General features: G+C 36.7%; 1 protein-coding gene across 1 annotated transcript; it reads right to left on the reverse strand.

Moving 5' to 3' along the window:
* Positions 1-9,038: 9,038 nt before the first annotated feature.
* On the reverse strand, positions 9,039-9,787 carry LOC103510131 (SNAPIN protein homolog). Its single transcript, XM_008474778.3, has 2 exons — positions 9,472-9,787; positions 9,039-9,240 (listed from the first exon to the last, which is right to left on the reverse strand). Exons 1-2 carry the CDS (start codon positions 9,621-9,623, stop codon positions 9,039-9,041), a joined length of 354 nt encoding a protein of 117 aa, XP_008473000.1. The 5' UTR covers positions 9,624-9,787.
* Between the last annotated feature and the right edge of the window lie 5,634 nt (positions 9,788-15,421).

Raw genomic sequence — 15,421 nt, forward strand, 5'->3', positions numbered from 1 at the left:
TTCCCTACGGTTCCTACTAAAGAGGACCGGTTTAGCTCAAAGAGAACAACAGAAAAAGCAGAGTAAGAAGAAGAAGAAGAAGAAGAAGAAGAAGAAGAAGAAGAAGAAGAAGAAGAAATAGCACCGACAAGATTATGTATTTAAGTGTGTTAGAGTTGTTAGAGGCATTGTTCCTAAATTATAAAAGTGGAATCCGTTTCCCTACGGTTCCTACTAAAGAGGACCGGTTTAGCTCAAAAACAGACAGACACACTAGAAACAAAATTGTTGAAATAATAATAAAAAAAATTTGAACTTAGAACTCATTTCGTTCATATTGTTTCTCCTTTAAACATCGAATTGGAATTCCCATTTCCCAATGAATACATTACGGTAGCTAACTTCATGAGAGAGAGAGAGAGAGAGAGAGAGAGAGAGAGAGAGAGAGAGAGAGAGAGAGAGAGAGAAGTTATACCTTATACCTATTCATGTTGTACCCATAAGACTCCATATTGTACTTGTACTATTCTTGCAAACCTGGATGAGATCCAAGAATAACATGGAAGATAATGCTGGAACAGTAGAACAAGTTGAAGATGAAAAGTATCATCGTTGCTCGAAAAAAAGGAGTTTAAGAGGGAAAACCTCAAAAATTGCCAATACTTACCCACCTGAAAATAGGTAAGTACCTATAAGCAATTATTGAGGGTTTCCTATACGTAAACTCATTTTTTCCTGAAAATAGGTAAGTATTGGCGATTTATGGGGTTTTTCTCATAAACTCCTTTCTTCCATCCTAAACCTGAAAATAGGTACATAGGTGGGTATCTTACATTCCAACAAACATAAAGCTTGTCCTCACACCTGAAAACTCACACAAACATATCCTAGCAATTTGTAATGGAAATCTGTTTTAAAAGGGCGCAACCCCTCATAAATAAAGGAGCCAAGCTTCTTTTTACTAAACGGTTACGGGCCATAGTTTATTGAGAGAAGTTGACCGTAAAGTTCTGGTCAGTGGCAGAAATCAAGGGGCAAACGTCGAGTTTGTGTATTCAAATGAGAAGATATTGGGAAGATCCCGAGGCATGGCCAAACTTGTAGAAAAGGCATGGCCGAACTTGTAGAAAATAATAAAAAAATATGGTCGTGCTGCGCGCTCCCTATTAGCTGCATAGTTATCAAACTAAAAACAAACGAAACTCAAAATGTTGGTCGAGAGCGTATGGTCGTGCTGCGCGCTCCCTATTAGCTGCATAGTTATCAAACTAAAAACAAACGAAACTCAAAATGTTGGTCGAGAGCGGACCATTTCTCTCCCGCAGTCTCTGCACTCTGTGTATTTCTTATGGAGATTTATGCGATCAAAAATTGATCATATCTCAGGATCGGTTTAGATTTTCGCAAAATCCTTTCTTGTTGCACACCTAGACCATAAAGGGAATATTCCTACCAAATTTCAGCTTTCTAGGTTTTGTGGTTCAGGAGATAGAGCGATCAGTGTGTGAAATATGAAATGTGAATGAGTGAATGGACCTTGATTTTATAATATAAGATTGATCTTCCTAATATGATATCGAGGATGCTGTAGAAAAGGTGAGATGGGCACGTCGAAAATAGAAATAAAAGGGAGAGGTAAATAATCTCAAGATTTTGTGGGAAAACCTGGATATAATCCTACATACCAGGTATTTGACTTGTTGATCCTACCCTATAGCATTATTTATACCTATGAGTAATCAATTTTGGATCTATTCGTCTGATTCAAATCGTATTCAAATCACGTGTTTTATAATCTTGTCTTAATCAAACATCAAACCTGGATTCCTGGATGTAAAATTGTTAACCCATTCAAGTCCCGTCCAAGCGTCTACCCACCTGCACTGAATCAAGAATAGAAGAAGGTCTACCATAGGAATGTTCTGAAGTCCCATCTGTATTGAACATCCCCCCAAAAAATACCACTTCGTGGCATAAAAAAGACCCCGCCAAGTCGTTCCTCCCAAAATAAATCAAGTGCCCACAAAAAATACTAATATCACTTACCTATTCAAGAAATCAAGGCTATTTTGATAGAGGCTATTATTTCCTCATTGTCCTATATACGTACATCAAATTTATGTTCCTTATACGTAGGTATTAGATATATTCTCTCCTAAATTACCTGTCTTTAGGAAGGGATAGATTAGGGATGGCATCTAGATATACTGCTGTCATTCCTCAAACTTTCAATTTTTCTCCAGTCATGAGGATGAATTATTTATGTTCCTTATACGTAGGTATTAGATATATTCTCTCCTAAATTACCTGTATTTAGGAAGGGATAGATTAGGGATGGCATCTAGATATACTGCTGTCATTCCTCAAACTTTCAATTTTTCTCCAGTCATGAGGATGAATACATAGGGAGTCAAACTTTTCCGAAACATTTCAATTTTTTATCATCCCAAACTTTCTTGCTTGGAAAAGTTCAAGTTTCATAAAATCTACTTTTTTTCCTAATGTTTTCCTGTGTAGTCATACATGTTTAATTATCTAGACGCTAAACTGAAGGTATATTTACCGCTACATACACAGGTACATACATAATTATTATGTAAATTGTATTACAGGTACCACATGAACAAAGGATACTATACTTACAACAGCAAACAATGTTGGAGTTCTTTGAAACCATGTTTAACCCTAGGTATATGTAATATTTCCTGCTGAGTGAAAAGACAAATTTTAAAAGAGAACACAATGGCTTTCGTACCCTATATGTAGTTCCTTTGAATTCTTTGTTGAATATGTGAAGTACCTACTACCTACCTGTTTAACCAATATTATTACCTTCCTACAATGATAATTCTGGTTTAGAGTAGAGCAAGTTTTTTTTCGGGAGAGTGTCAATAGCTTGTATGCTGAAGCAGCCGAAGTCACAGTCAGAGATTACATTTCTACTTTTATAAAGCTGATTTTTGTCATAAAATGTCAGCATTTAACTTCCAAATCTGTGATGATCTGATAATGCTCATTTGGAAGCAGGATTTGTCCAGGAGTTCCCAAAGTGCATACAAAATCAGATAGGGAAGCTATGCGAAAAAAAAAGAAAAGAAAAGAAGGAAAAAAAATATATATATAAAAAAAAATAAAGAGGTAAGTACCTAATGCACGTATCAAATAGAATTTTTAAATGAAAAGGTTAAAGGTGATGTAAATTAAAATCCTTCCTTTCTCTTTACCTCTTTTTCTTCCTCACACCCTTTCCTTATCCCCCTATCTATTTCTTTATCTCCCCCTCTTTTTCTCTATTTCCCATTCTCTTTCTTACACACTCTTTCCCATTATTTCTCTTTCTCTGTCTATAGTTCTCTCCCATTCTCCTTTTTTCTCTCTTCCTCATTATTTTCCTTCCACTGTCTACCGTTCTTTCTCTTCCTTTCTCTATCTACCATTCTGCTTCTCTCTCTTCGCCACCCTCTGTCTCGCTCTCTTAATATATTGTTCAGTGGTACATTAATTTTGTTTTAGTTCGCATTGGATTCAGGCATTAATGCATTAGGAGTTTGAGTTTGAGTAATATACGCACATTAAAAAGTTCGAGCTTATCGCGCACTCATTTGTGCCGTAGTCTGTTCTCAAAAAAGGAGTTCAAGAGGGAAAACCTCAAAAATTGCCAATACTTACCACCTGAAAATAGGTAAGTATAAGCAATTATTGAGGGTTTCCTATACGTAAACTCATTTTTTCCTGAAAATAGGTAAGTATTGGCGATTTATGGGGTTTTTCTCCTAAACTCTTTCTTCCATCCTAAACCTGAAAATAGGTACATAGGTGGGTATCTTACATTCCAACAAACATAAAGCTTATTCTCACACCTGAAAACTCACGCAAACATATCCTAGCAATTTGTAATGGAAATCTGTTTTAAAAGGGCGCAACCCCTCATAAATAAAGGAGCCAAGCTTCTTTTTACTAAACGGTTACGGGCCATAGTTTATTGAGAGAAGTTGACCGTAAAGTTCTGGTCAGTGGCAGAAATCAAGGGGCAAACGTCGAGTTTGTGTATTCAAATGAGAAGATATTGGGAAGATCCCGAGGCATGGCCAAACTTGTAGAAAAGGCATGGCCGAACTTGTAGAAAATAATAAAAAAATATGGTCGTGCTGCGCGCTCCCTATTAGCTGCATAGTTATCAAACTAAAAACAAACGAAACTCAAAATGTTGGTCGAGAGCGGACCATTTCTCTCCCGCAGTCTCTGCACTCTGTGTATTTCTTATGGAGATTTATGCGATCAAAAATTGATCATATCTCAGGATCGGTTTAGATTTTCGCAAAATCCTTTCTTGTTGCACACCTAGACCATAAAGGGAATATTCCTACCAAATTTCAGCTTTCTAGGTTTTGTGGTTCAGGAGATAGAGCGATCAGTGTGTGAAATATGAAATGTGAATGAGTGAATGGACCTTGATTTTATAATATAAGATTGATCTTCCTAATATGATATCGAGGATGCTGTAGAAAAGGTGAGATGGGCACGTCGAAAATAGAAATAAAAGGGAGAGGTAAATAATCTCAAGATTTTGTGGGAAAACCTGGATATAATCCTACATACCAGGTATTTGACTTGTTGATCCTACCCTATAGCATTATTTATACCTATGAGTAATCAATTTTGGATCTATTCGTCTGATTCAAATCGTATTCAAATCACGTGTTTTATAATCTTGTCTTAATCAAACATCAAACCTGGATTCCTGGATGTAAAATTGTTAACCCATTTTTGAGCTGTCTGGGTCCCGTCCAAGCGTCTACCCACCTGCACTGAATCAAGAATAGAAGAAGGTCTACCATAGGAATGTTCTGAAGTCCCATCTGTATTGAACATCCCCCCAAAAAATACCACTTCGTGGCATAAAAAAGACCCCGCCAAGTCGTTCCTCCCAAAATAAATCAAGTGCCCACAAAAAATAAACAAAAATCCATCCCACCCCAAAAAAGATTAGAAATCAATTTTGTACCCCGCCTTTTATTCACTTCATAATTTGTGTCCTCCTACTTCACGTAGTACCTACCTTTCTTTCCCCTCATTGCACTCCACTTTCCTCTAATATTACTTCTGCTTCACTGCATTGGCGGCGTGCCACCTACCTTTATTTACCCTCATTGCACTCCTCTTTCCTCTAAAGTCTAATCTCACTCCTGCTTCACTGCATTGGCGGCGTGCAATGCTTTAAAAATAAATAGATGGCACGCCGCCAATGCAGTGAAGCAGAAGTAATATTAGAGAAAGAGGAGTGCAATGAGGGGAAAGAAAGGTAGCTGGCACGCCGCCAATGCAGTGAAGCAGAGGTAAATATTACCTACCTACCTACCTACCAGTTTCATTTATTCTCACCGATAAATCATTCCGGGTTTTATGAGCTGCCATAAAACCTGGCTACGGTTGAAAATAAATGACAAATAATGAGGGCAAACTTTTGATTACCTTCTGGTTATTGTGTGCTTGTATGTACTTGATTAGGGACTGTGGCATTTAATTTCAGTGCTGATTTGAATTAAAAATTGTTTTGGACAGACCCAAATTCTTAACCGGACTCAACGGAAGAAGAAGAAGTTCAAAAATTGGACTTTTTATTATTATTTTTTGTACTAACTAAGGTAGAAAGAAATTTAAAAAATCTGGTGTGAATATCACACGACTTTCTGACTTTTTATTATTATTTTTTGTACTAACTAAGGTAGAAAGAAATTTAAAAAATCTGGTGTGAATATCACACGACTTTCTATTACATTTGTGGAATACGTATTTGAAATAATAATAATGATAATAATAATAAAAAGAAAAAAAAATCCGTCGCTTTTTCGCAGTAATATGCTAGGATTGCGGGATAAAATTGAATGTTTCTTTTCCGTTGATGCAATAAAAGGAAATTTTGCCGAGTGCAGTAATACAATGCAATTAGTATAATGATCGATGTTGTTGAAATAATTGTATTCTTCTTTTGTTTGTGCTTCGATATTTGCATTGTAAAGGCAATAAATTTATGTTTGTCCCAACGGTAGATATATTATAATGTAGATATGTATTTAATTAAGACTTCTCTGACAACAATATAAAATAGTATTTTTATATCATTATGTTTTACATTAATGAATGCAGGTTTATGATAAGTGAAATAATCATAATGTTAAAGCCTGTTTCAGTACTGAAGTATTATTATTAGTCTTTACTTAAGTCAGCTCAAGTAAATTCAAGAGAAATAATAAAAATGAATAGCTCATCCCTAAAGTATAAATTACCTAAAAATACCCGAAAGAATAAATGAGAGTGAATATTATGGAAGACATCATAAGTAAATTTCACAACTTCGATTTGTTCTTTCTATTTTATTTTTTAATAAAATGTAGAGATATTTTGATAAAAAAAAATAATAATAATAATAATAAAAAAAAATAATAAAATAAGTTCTAATACACATTCGTGGAAAACGAGAACTAATCTGTAGCCCGTAAATCATGGGACCCATCTATTTCACCAAATCAGTAATCTGTAGAGATTCGAGGGGCACCTAAATTTTGAAGAGCAAACTTTTTTATGGGTTAAATAATAAAATAATGCTCATCAAAATCGTTTGAGAGTTGTGAACTATGGAGGAACAAACAAACAAAAACTGGAATGCAAAATCATCGAATTATTCACAGAAACTTCTTAAAGCCCCTAATAAAATTCACTCAGGCAAGGAAACATTTGGAATCGTTAACTATCTCAAAGGATGAGAGATAATTTCTCATCAAAGTCCCAATGCTCTTCCCTCATAAATTTTGGAAAATCTCCTGGTTTTAGCAATTCCTGAGGGAGTTTCTCTATGCGGATTCTCGGTCTTCTAAATTTCCATTGTTTGGAGTTAGCGGTGATAACTATGGTGAAGAAATTGAGTTATTTGATGATAATACAGATGCTTGTGTCATAGAATACTTCATCATAGAGCCTGGATTACTTCCAAACTCTGATGATGTTTATCTTCAAGAAAATATGAAGCGCGGTCGCTCAAAGGTCGGGGTTGGGGTTAGGGCCGGGGAAAACTTTCATTAAAACAAGGTAACTTTGGGAGTTTCCTATACCTCTTTTAATTTTCCCGACAAAGTTCGGTGGTTTTATAAAGTGACAGAACAAATCCAGTTTGCAAATTTTAACTTGGTGTTATAATATCAGTTTTAAATCCCCACCAGCTGTTTTTCCAATCAGCAGGGGCTCTACATGTTGTTAACACTTTTATTTCATTTTTTACTCGACATTGTTATTTATTTTTGCTTTCACTCTCGAAGAGTTATCATTATCAAGGACGCTCTTGTTTATTTTGTACCTACAAGAGTACCTGTACACATCGGTACATGGTTACGTGGGTAGTTATATCCAGATCACATTGCAGAGAGCTCAAATAAAAAGCCAAGATAATTGAAAAAATAGCAGCCTCAGAATTTCAGAGGTTGAACGGACTCATAATTCGAAGTGGTAGGGTTCGAGTCCCAGCATTTCACATTCGTAAAAGCTTTTCTTGATACTAATGAATAGGTACCTAGATTTCTCAAATTGGAAAGACTTACCACATGTTAAAGATTTTGGAAAGATGCAATCATTGTTGATGTTGACAGTATGGTTTCCTAAGAAAAAGGAGATTCCTTTGTGAAGTCTAACGTAGGATACGATATCTGAAATAAATAAACAATTTTTTAACCACAGTCCCTAATCAAGTACAAGCACACAATAACCAGAAGGTAATCAAAGGTTTGCCCTCATTATTTGTCATTTATTTTCAAGCGTAGCCAGGTTTTATGGCAGCTCATAAAACCCGGAATGATTTATCGGTGAGAATAAATGAAACTGGTAGGTAATATTTATACCTATACAAACGTACCTACGTCATAGGGTGTTCCAAGAAGAACAGACTTTGCTCCTACAAAATACAAGATATCAAATGTGTACAATTTCTCTGCTTTGACAACTTGGATTTTTAAATTAGGTACATAGTATTATAGTATATTATGTTGATAATATTGTAAAAATAAATTATTAATAATAAAATATTACCCGTAGAAAAAATATTTACGATACCATTCAACTAACGAAATACCTAAAGCGATGAACAATGAACGAATGAAAATTTAAATTTCTCTTTGATTTAGACTTTAAAGGGAGAGAGAAAAATAGAAATAGGTAGGTAGGTAGCTAAAAAGGGAAAATTCAAGAAAAAGACAGATTGTGATTAAAAATGAAAGGGGAAATCAATCTCCTTTTTTTTCCTTTTCTTTTTTGTAATTTGTCAGTGCAATTTGGCGGCAGTAATTCGGTAATTTTTCCCACTCACCCCCGAACGGAAACATTCCTGAAGCGCTTTTCCCATTTTCACAACTTGAGAACAGACTACGGCACAAATGAGTGCGCGATAAGCTCGAACTTTTTAATGTGCGTATATTACTCAAACTCAAACTCCTAATGCAGTACTGCTATGTGATATTTTGATATATATTTTCTACAGTACACCAAGGAATACTGTGGCTTGTTCAAAAACTCTGGCGTTCCTCCCAAGAAGAAACTGTGCAGATTCATTATCACTCCAGACGCGATGTTGCCTCCTGGTACTCCACTCACTGCTGCACATTTCAGACCTCGGGAATTTCTGGATGTCCGCGGTCTAACGTGAGTTTCAGTAGTTATGGATCATCCATTCATCCTCTTTTTTGGTAGTACCATTTCACACTTAATCACAATGAGGTATTCTGTCGGGAGTGCAAAATCTTAAAAGAAAGTTTTCTCATTTCTTGTAAAAGGTATTGAGAGTATTTTACAAAAACTGTTGCATCTTCGTACAGTGCAATAGTTCTAAACAAAACTGGACGAGGTACACAAGGGATCAAGAAGAGACCATTCTGTTTAGTGTTGTATTGAAATGAGAGCAAAAACAAAATGGCTGTCTCTATTTAAACTTTAGCCTAAATTTTCACTGCATTTATCTCAAAACGCTTTTTTTTTTGGACTTGGTCCACTCTGCCTCTTAGCCATTCATTTAGCTATTAGCTACCCATGAAGAATTTCTTATGCATGGCTACCTGTGTGGTTTGCAGAATATTGCCGACTATTGAGATTTTCTGTTGGGCATCCACCAATTTCCTAGTGTAACTATCAAGTGGAACTGCAGTCTGTTGTTCTGCAGAGATCTTGTCCAGTTGTGAAGTCAAAGCTTCAATTTGCAGTCTCAACTCAAGTTGTGAAGCTCTGGAACAAAATGAAGTAGGTAGATATAACAAAATTTGGCCTGGCACAATGATGTTTACCTAGATGTACCTACTCCCTCTGATAACACTATTTTGTGTATTTTTTTTTTTTTTTTTTCATTAGTATTATAGATTTTCAGACACAATTTTCTTTTCCTTTCAAAGACATTTTCTCATTTTTGAGCTTGTTTCTTAGGTCATGGGTTTTACCCTTATTATGTTTATAGCTTACCGTGTAGCCCTAAACTTTTCATCCAGCAGGTCTACAGTAGGCTTGATCAATCCAAGTAGACCTTCTGCAATGGTATCTTGGGTTGGATTATCACAGAAGTCTTCTGTCTTATCATCGGCGGAGGTGTTCGTACTGACGGTATCTTCATCCATTGAGAATAGTTAGCAGAGCTCTACTCTTCGAAACCTGGGGCAAAGCATTCAAAAGTCCAACAAATATCACAATGCACACAAACACAATTACATATAATTAATTAATAATTTAATTAAATAAAATAAATTAATTTCGCGATAAACCTCTCTTACCTCTCTATACTTTTCAAAATTTCAAATCGTGTGGCTCGTGTTTTTTTTTTAGCTTTTTAGTTCTCAATTAAAACGCAAACTCAAAAAGAGGGATTTTTTGTGCATGAAAAAAATTCCCTTTGATGAGGCGCTATGTTCACATACATGATTTTTTTTTCATCTTGATGAAGTTAGCGCTTCTTTCTTTTTGCATTTTTCTTATCAACAGTTTGCCAGCTTCGGCGCTTTGCTTTTTGCCAGATTCGTTTTTCCGATTTTCCCGTTCGCACTTCGCTTTTGCCTGTGAATTTTTTTGAATTTCCTTTTGGCTTTTGGCCCTTGCCCTTGCCATTCTTTTCATGTTCGTGCCGCGGGACGTGTAGGATTTCAAAATCATCGCGCACTTGGTGTTCGCTGTTAATTTCCAGATGTGAAGTCTAATGTTCCAAGTGTTTTTAATTGGGGTTGTCATGTAAATTTCGAAATTTGAAGAAGATTGGCTCTTGGAGGTTCTGCGATCGGAAGGTAAAGTTCTCTGATTGATAATAGAATGTACTCTCTCTTTCAGGTATCAGTCAAATTTAGGATTATCACAGAAGTCTTCTGTCTTATCATCGGCGGAGGTGTTGGTACTGACGGTATCTTCATCCATTGAGAATAGTTAGCAGAGCTCTACTCTTCGAAACCTGGGGCAGAGCATTCAAAAGTCCAACAAATATCACAATGCACACAAACACAATTCCATATAATTAATTAATAATTTAATTAAATAAAATAAATTAATTTTGCCATAAACCTCTCTTACCTCTCTATACATATACAATACTCTTTTCATTTTCAAAACGTGTGGCTCGTGTTTTTATTTTTTTCATTTTTTTTTTAGCTTTTTAGTTCTCAATTAAAACGCAAACTCAAAAAGAGGGATTTTTTGTGCATGAAAAAAATTCCCTTTGATGAGGCGCTATGTTCACATACATGATTTTTTTTTCATCTTGATGAAGTTAGCGCTTCTTTCTTTTTGCATTTTTCTTATCAACAGTTTGCCAGCTTCGGCGCTTTGCTTTTTGAAAAAAAGTTTTTAAAAAAGAAAAAAAAAAGTGGCTCAGGTGGTATTCGAAGCCAAGAGCATCTCCAAACTCCAAATCAAAATGTTCATCTTCTTCACTCGAACACAAAAGCGGACTAAATAAGATGCACTCATTGTACATTTGACCTACTCGTACTCATAAGTATGTCATTGACCATTGATTCAATAAGATCAGTAGTTCACAACCTGGGCTATATGACTTCCAAAGAAGGTAAAACTGCGACTTTATTACCATACCAATCTTGAATCCCGCCCAGTTATAGCTTGGAGGGAAGCATATTTGTCTTGTAAGCGCTAGATTGTTGGTTCGATTCCCGCCCGGGGCAGATTTTATCCTGAAGGGATAAGTTTCGTTCTTAGAACGGCTGACTTTCTCCCATCCTGTCCTCCTCTCTTAAATTTCGGGACGATAAGACTTCAGTAGTGTCAGTTCCTTCTACCAAACCTCGGTTTTTTTAATCTCCTTTCCTGACCTCCTCTTTTCAATTTCGGGACTATAAGACCTTAGTATTTACAGTTCCCTCTATCAAACCTCTTTTTTTTTGAAATCTTGGTTCTTGGGTGTTCGAATTGGTATCTTGGGTAGGCAAAGTCATAACTTGACTAAGACCACGCAAAGTATAACTTGATGACTAAGCAAAGTTTGAGATCCCCTGATTCAGCAAGATGATTACATGCTTTGAAGAGTCAAGATTCCGGGAGCGGTTCATATCAAAAGGTTATTTCAATCAGACATACATGTCACATAATGTTATAGACATATATGTCACATAGTGTAGACATAAGTACATGTCAGAATTGTCACATTATGGACTGGTAGGTACCTATACATACAGGCGTAAATAGGTTGTTGCGAAAATCGGCATGTATCTATTGACACTGCAGCCGGTTTCAATAAATATGATCTATTGAAATATTGATCGCTGGGTTTCACTTAAACTAAGACCCTGTCTGTTACTTAGGTCTCATCATGTCACAGCGCTTATGATATTATGTATTCTTTGATTAGTCATCATTCCATCGTAACTCGTAACTACTAAATACTTGATCTGTAATATTTGCAATCGGAAAGCAGGTACAAGTTGTTGATGGTAAGCTAAGGCATCGAACCCTTCTGGAAAGTTAGCAAGCGCTTGGACTACTTACGGGTTTTCAAAGTTTTTATAATGTATCTTCTTAGGGTGATTATGAACGCACATCTTGTACCTACTTACTTACCTGTTATCTATGTAGGCTTAATACAGCTATTAATGTTCTAGTATTCTACATAGATAGTAGTAGGTAACGAGGAAAATACATACAGACAAGTACCTACTTACACTCATGTGCAAAAAATTCGAGACACATTGGCTTTAGAATTTTTTCAATATCAACAAATGTGGTAGTAAAATGGAGCCAATTAGATAACCAAAGATAGAAGTAGGTATATTGAAGTCGACAACTTTAACTATATTTTGGTTCCAGAAAACGTTGAAAAAATAATTTCAAGACCTCCAGAAAAGGCTGTCAGAGTAGAAAGATGGAAAGACAAAACTGTCTCGGAATATTTTGGACTTGAGTGTACATTTGTAGGTACAATAAAATTTCTCATAAATAACAGGGATCCGCATGATGGCTTAAACATATTTTTATCTTCATAGTTCTCCAACAGATGAGTAGGTATAATACCTACCTACACATCTCCGTAACTCTTAAAGGTGTGTTCCTGATTGGAACACCTCCAATTTCAACAAACCTGAATCCAGTCAAATTTTCCCAAAACCTTCGAGAATATTTTTCTTTCGTATTTTATTTACTTTTGTTTATGTGTGGTGTTTTTTAGTATATTTCTCACAGACAATAAATTAATAGGTAGATCTACCTACATAGGTACTTAACATCCCGTGACTCACACAAGTACCTAGATACCTAATGTAAGTAGGTACATAGAGAACCAGTATACATTACATCAGTGATGCTATTTTATTACCTGGGCCGCGTTCCTGAAAGCAAGTACTTGTATGCACTTCAGTTTTCTCAAAATTTTGACATCACAGCAACTATTATCCCACTATACTTACAACATTTTTAAAGGTTTTTCCTTCCTTAATTTTACGTCATAACTTTTGTGAAGTGCAAAGTGCGAAGTAGGCAGCCTAGCTATTCCCGAAGTCCGAAGTCATAACAGAAAAGTTCCGGGACCAAGAAAGAAGAGCGGGGAGGTTTTTTAGCGGGTTGAGCGGCCAGGAATGGTGCCACAGTCACGGGTAGATACAACATTAAGGACAAATACAAATCAGGACATCTATTGAGGACAAATATCAGGGAGGGATAAACAAATTATTTCATAGACAGCATAGAAAGCGAATTTCATCCCGAACGGATTATGTTCGTTCTCGGAACGGCTGGCTTTCTCCTATTTTGTCTTCCTTCTCACTTCGATTTTGGGACGATAAGACCTTAGCAGTTACAGTTCTCTCTATCAAACCTCTACAAAAACTTCTTAAAAAAAAAAAAAAAAACAAGAATTCACTTTGGCCTCGTGCTCAAAAAGAAAAATATAGGTCAGACCTCCTCTAGTCTCTTAGTCGTCCTATCTTCATTGCATGTTCAATCTACTCTGAAATAATACAGGGGGAACTCCGTTGAACTTATAGCGCCAGATAACAGGGACAAAAGGGGAGCGCCCAGGTTCGATGCCAGCAGGGGCTGACAAATGAGTCCAATTTCCACTCCTATCTCCTATACACAGAGTGATAGCGGGGAAAAGCTCCCAAAGAGTGATAGAGGGAAATAGCTACCTGAAATCATGTTCATAAGCTGTGCCCAACTGTCCATACTTCACACAGCTATCGTCGTCTATGTGTGGACACAGCTTCAGAATGACAGTGGGAGAAAAAGCTAGGGATAAATCTGAAAGGGGTTATCTCCAGGAGCCTTATCCACTTGAGGAAAAATTGAACTTTTTGAATCCGAATATTAAATCTGATGAGAGAGAAAATGGTTTTCTACTGAAGAGAAACCCTGCCCTGTGGGTAATAGGAAAATAAGTCCGAATCAGACCCAAAGTAAATCCATAGTCCCCACCTAAAACTTGTCCTGATTTCAAATCTGGGGGGGAGAGAAAGGGGGAAATCAAAGGTATGAAAACAACAGACAGGGAATAAGGAGGGGGGGAAATAGGGAACACGGGAAGGGAAGGGAAGGGAGAGAAAGACCTGACTCCTCAGCTCTGAAACAAAGGTAACCTTTAGTTCTGTGAAATGTCAGGGAACGCCATAACGCTGCCAGTGAGATGGGGGAGAAAAGGGAGAGGGAGAAAAGATGGAATGATGGGGAAAAATGAGGGAAAAGATGGGATGATGGGGAAAAAGAGGGAGAATGAGGGATGAGAGAAGACGGGAGAAAGGAAGGGAAGAAGAAGAGGAAAGTACAAAAAAATGAGAGGGAGGAGGAAGAAGTGGCTAAGTAGGAGAAAGAGGACACAGAAAGACATGAAAGGAGGGATGGCAATAATTATAGGAGGGTGTGGGAGAAAGACAAGACGGAAAGGAGGGAAAAAATGGAGAGTGGGAAGAAAGGAATGGAGGGAGAGAAGAGGGAAGAGATAGGAGGAAGATAAAGGGGAGCTATTAGACATGGCAAGGAACTTAGTACCGCAATCAAGATGGGAAATATCAACAACATCATCAGTGATTTTTCCTGAAGGTCCCTTTTCCCCCACTTCTTCCTTCCACCATTAATATATTGCCTGCCTTTTATATTACAAGAACAAGCCCCCATAAAAATATGTATGAGCATTTTCCCATTGTATCAATAGGTACTGTGACAAAAGGTATCTCATATCTCATGTTCCCATGGAAATAGATTTCGGAAGGTAATACCCATTTGGGGTGGTCAATGCCTAGATGTGACTACCACCTAAAACTAACCCTTAGAGGCTTAGAGCACGACATGTTAACATTTTCGATTAAATGAGTATAAAATTCCCTGTCTTGGTCGAGAAAAATTGAACCCGCGTCCTCTAGAATACCAGCTGGATATTTGCTATGAAGTTTTTCAGAATTAAGTCGTGTCATGTTTGGAATACCCTGTTAGGCTACACGAGTATTACAGAAGATAAGAGTTAGAAAATCCAAAAAGTCCTGATTGTAGCTTTGCTTTCAAGTTTTTCATCAAAAGTTTCCTGTTTATTTGATATCCCCTGATATTCAGAGGTTTAAATACAGCTCTGTACTGTTTATTTTAGAAATCCATTCAGGAGTCAAAGAAAAATAAGAACCATCCATCTCCGGCTATAGAAAAAGGAAATTACTCCCTCTGTTAACACCTTCATAGCCCTTGTTTGAATGGTAGGTATAAGGAGAATACCCCCTTTTAAAGGTGGATAGCATAGAATTCAATGGCAGAATGAAGATGAGACCTTTGTGGACAGATAAGTGTAACTATATTCGCTAGGACATGTCTTCAACCTTGGTCTTTCGACAAATCGTTGCGTGTGTAGTGTGTACGCAATATTTTCCGCAAATTTGAGTGAACTTTGCGCAACTTTTGCACAAATATCGCGTACACGAGCAACGATCTGTCGAAAACCAGGTTG

The sequence above is a fragment of the Diaphorina citri genome, unplaced genomic scaffold, assembly GCF_000475195.1.
Source record: "Diaphorina citri unplaced genomic scaffold, Diaci psyllid genome assembly version 1.1 scaffold25, whole genome shotgun sequence".
Classification (NCBI taxonomy): Eukaryota; Metazoa; Arthropoda; class Insecta; order Hemiptera; family Psyllidae; genus Diaphorina; species Diaphorina citri.

What these genes read in the sequence shown, in the direction of transcription:
- LOC103510131 (XM_008474778.3), bottom strand. Translation starts at nt 9,623, where the DNA reads ATGGATGAAGATACCGTCAGTACGAACACCTCCGCCGATGATAAGACA. An exon ending in GAAAAGTTTAGGGCTACACG is followed by an intron (nt 9,241 to 9,471) that starts GTAAGCTATAAA and finishes ATTTTGTTCCAG; the next exon opens with AGCTTCACAACTTGAGTTGA.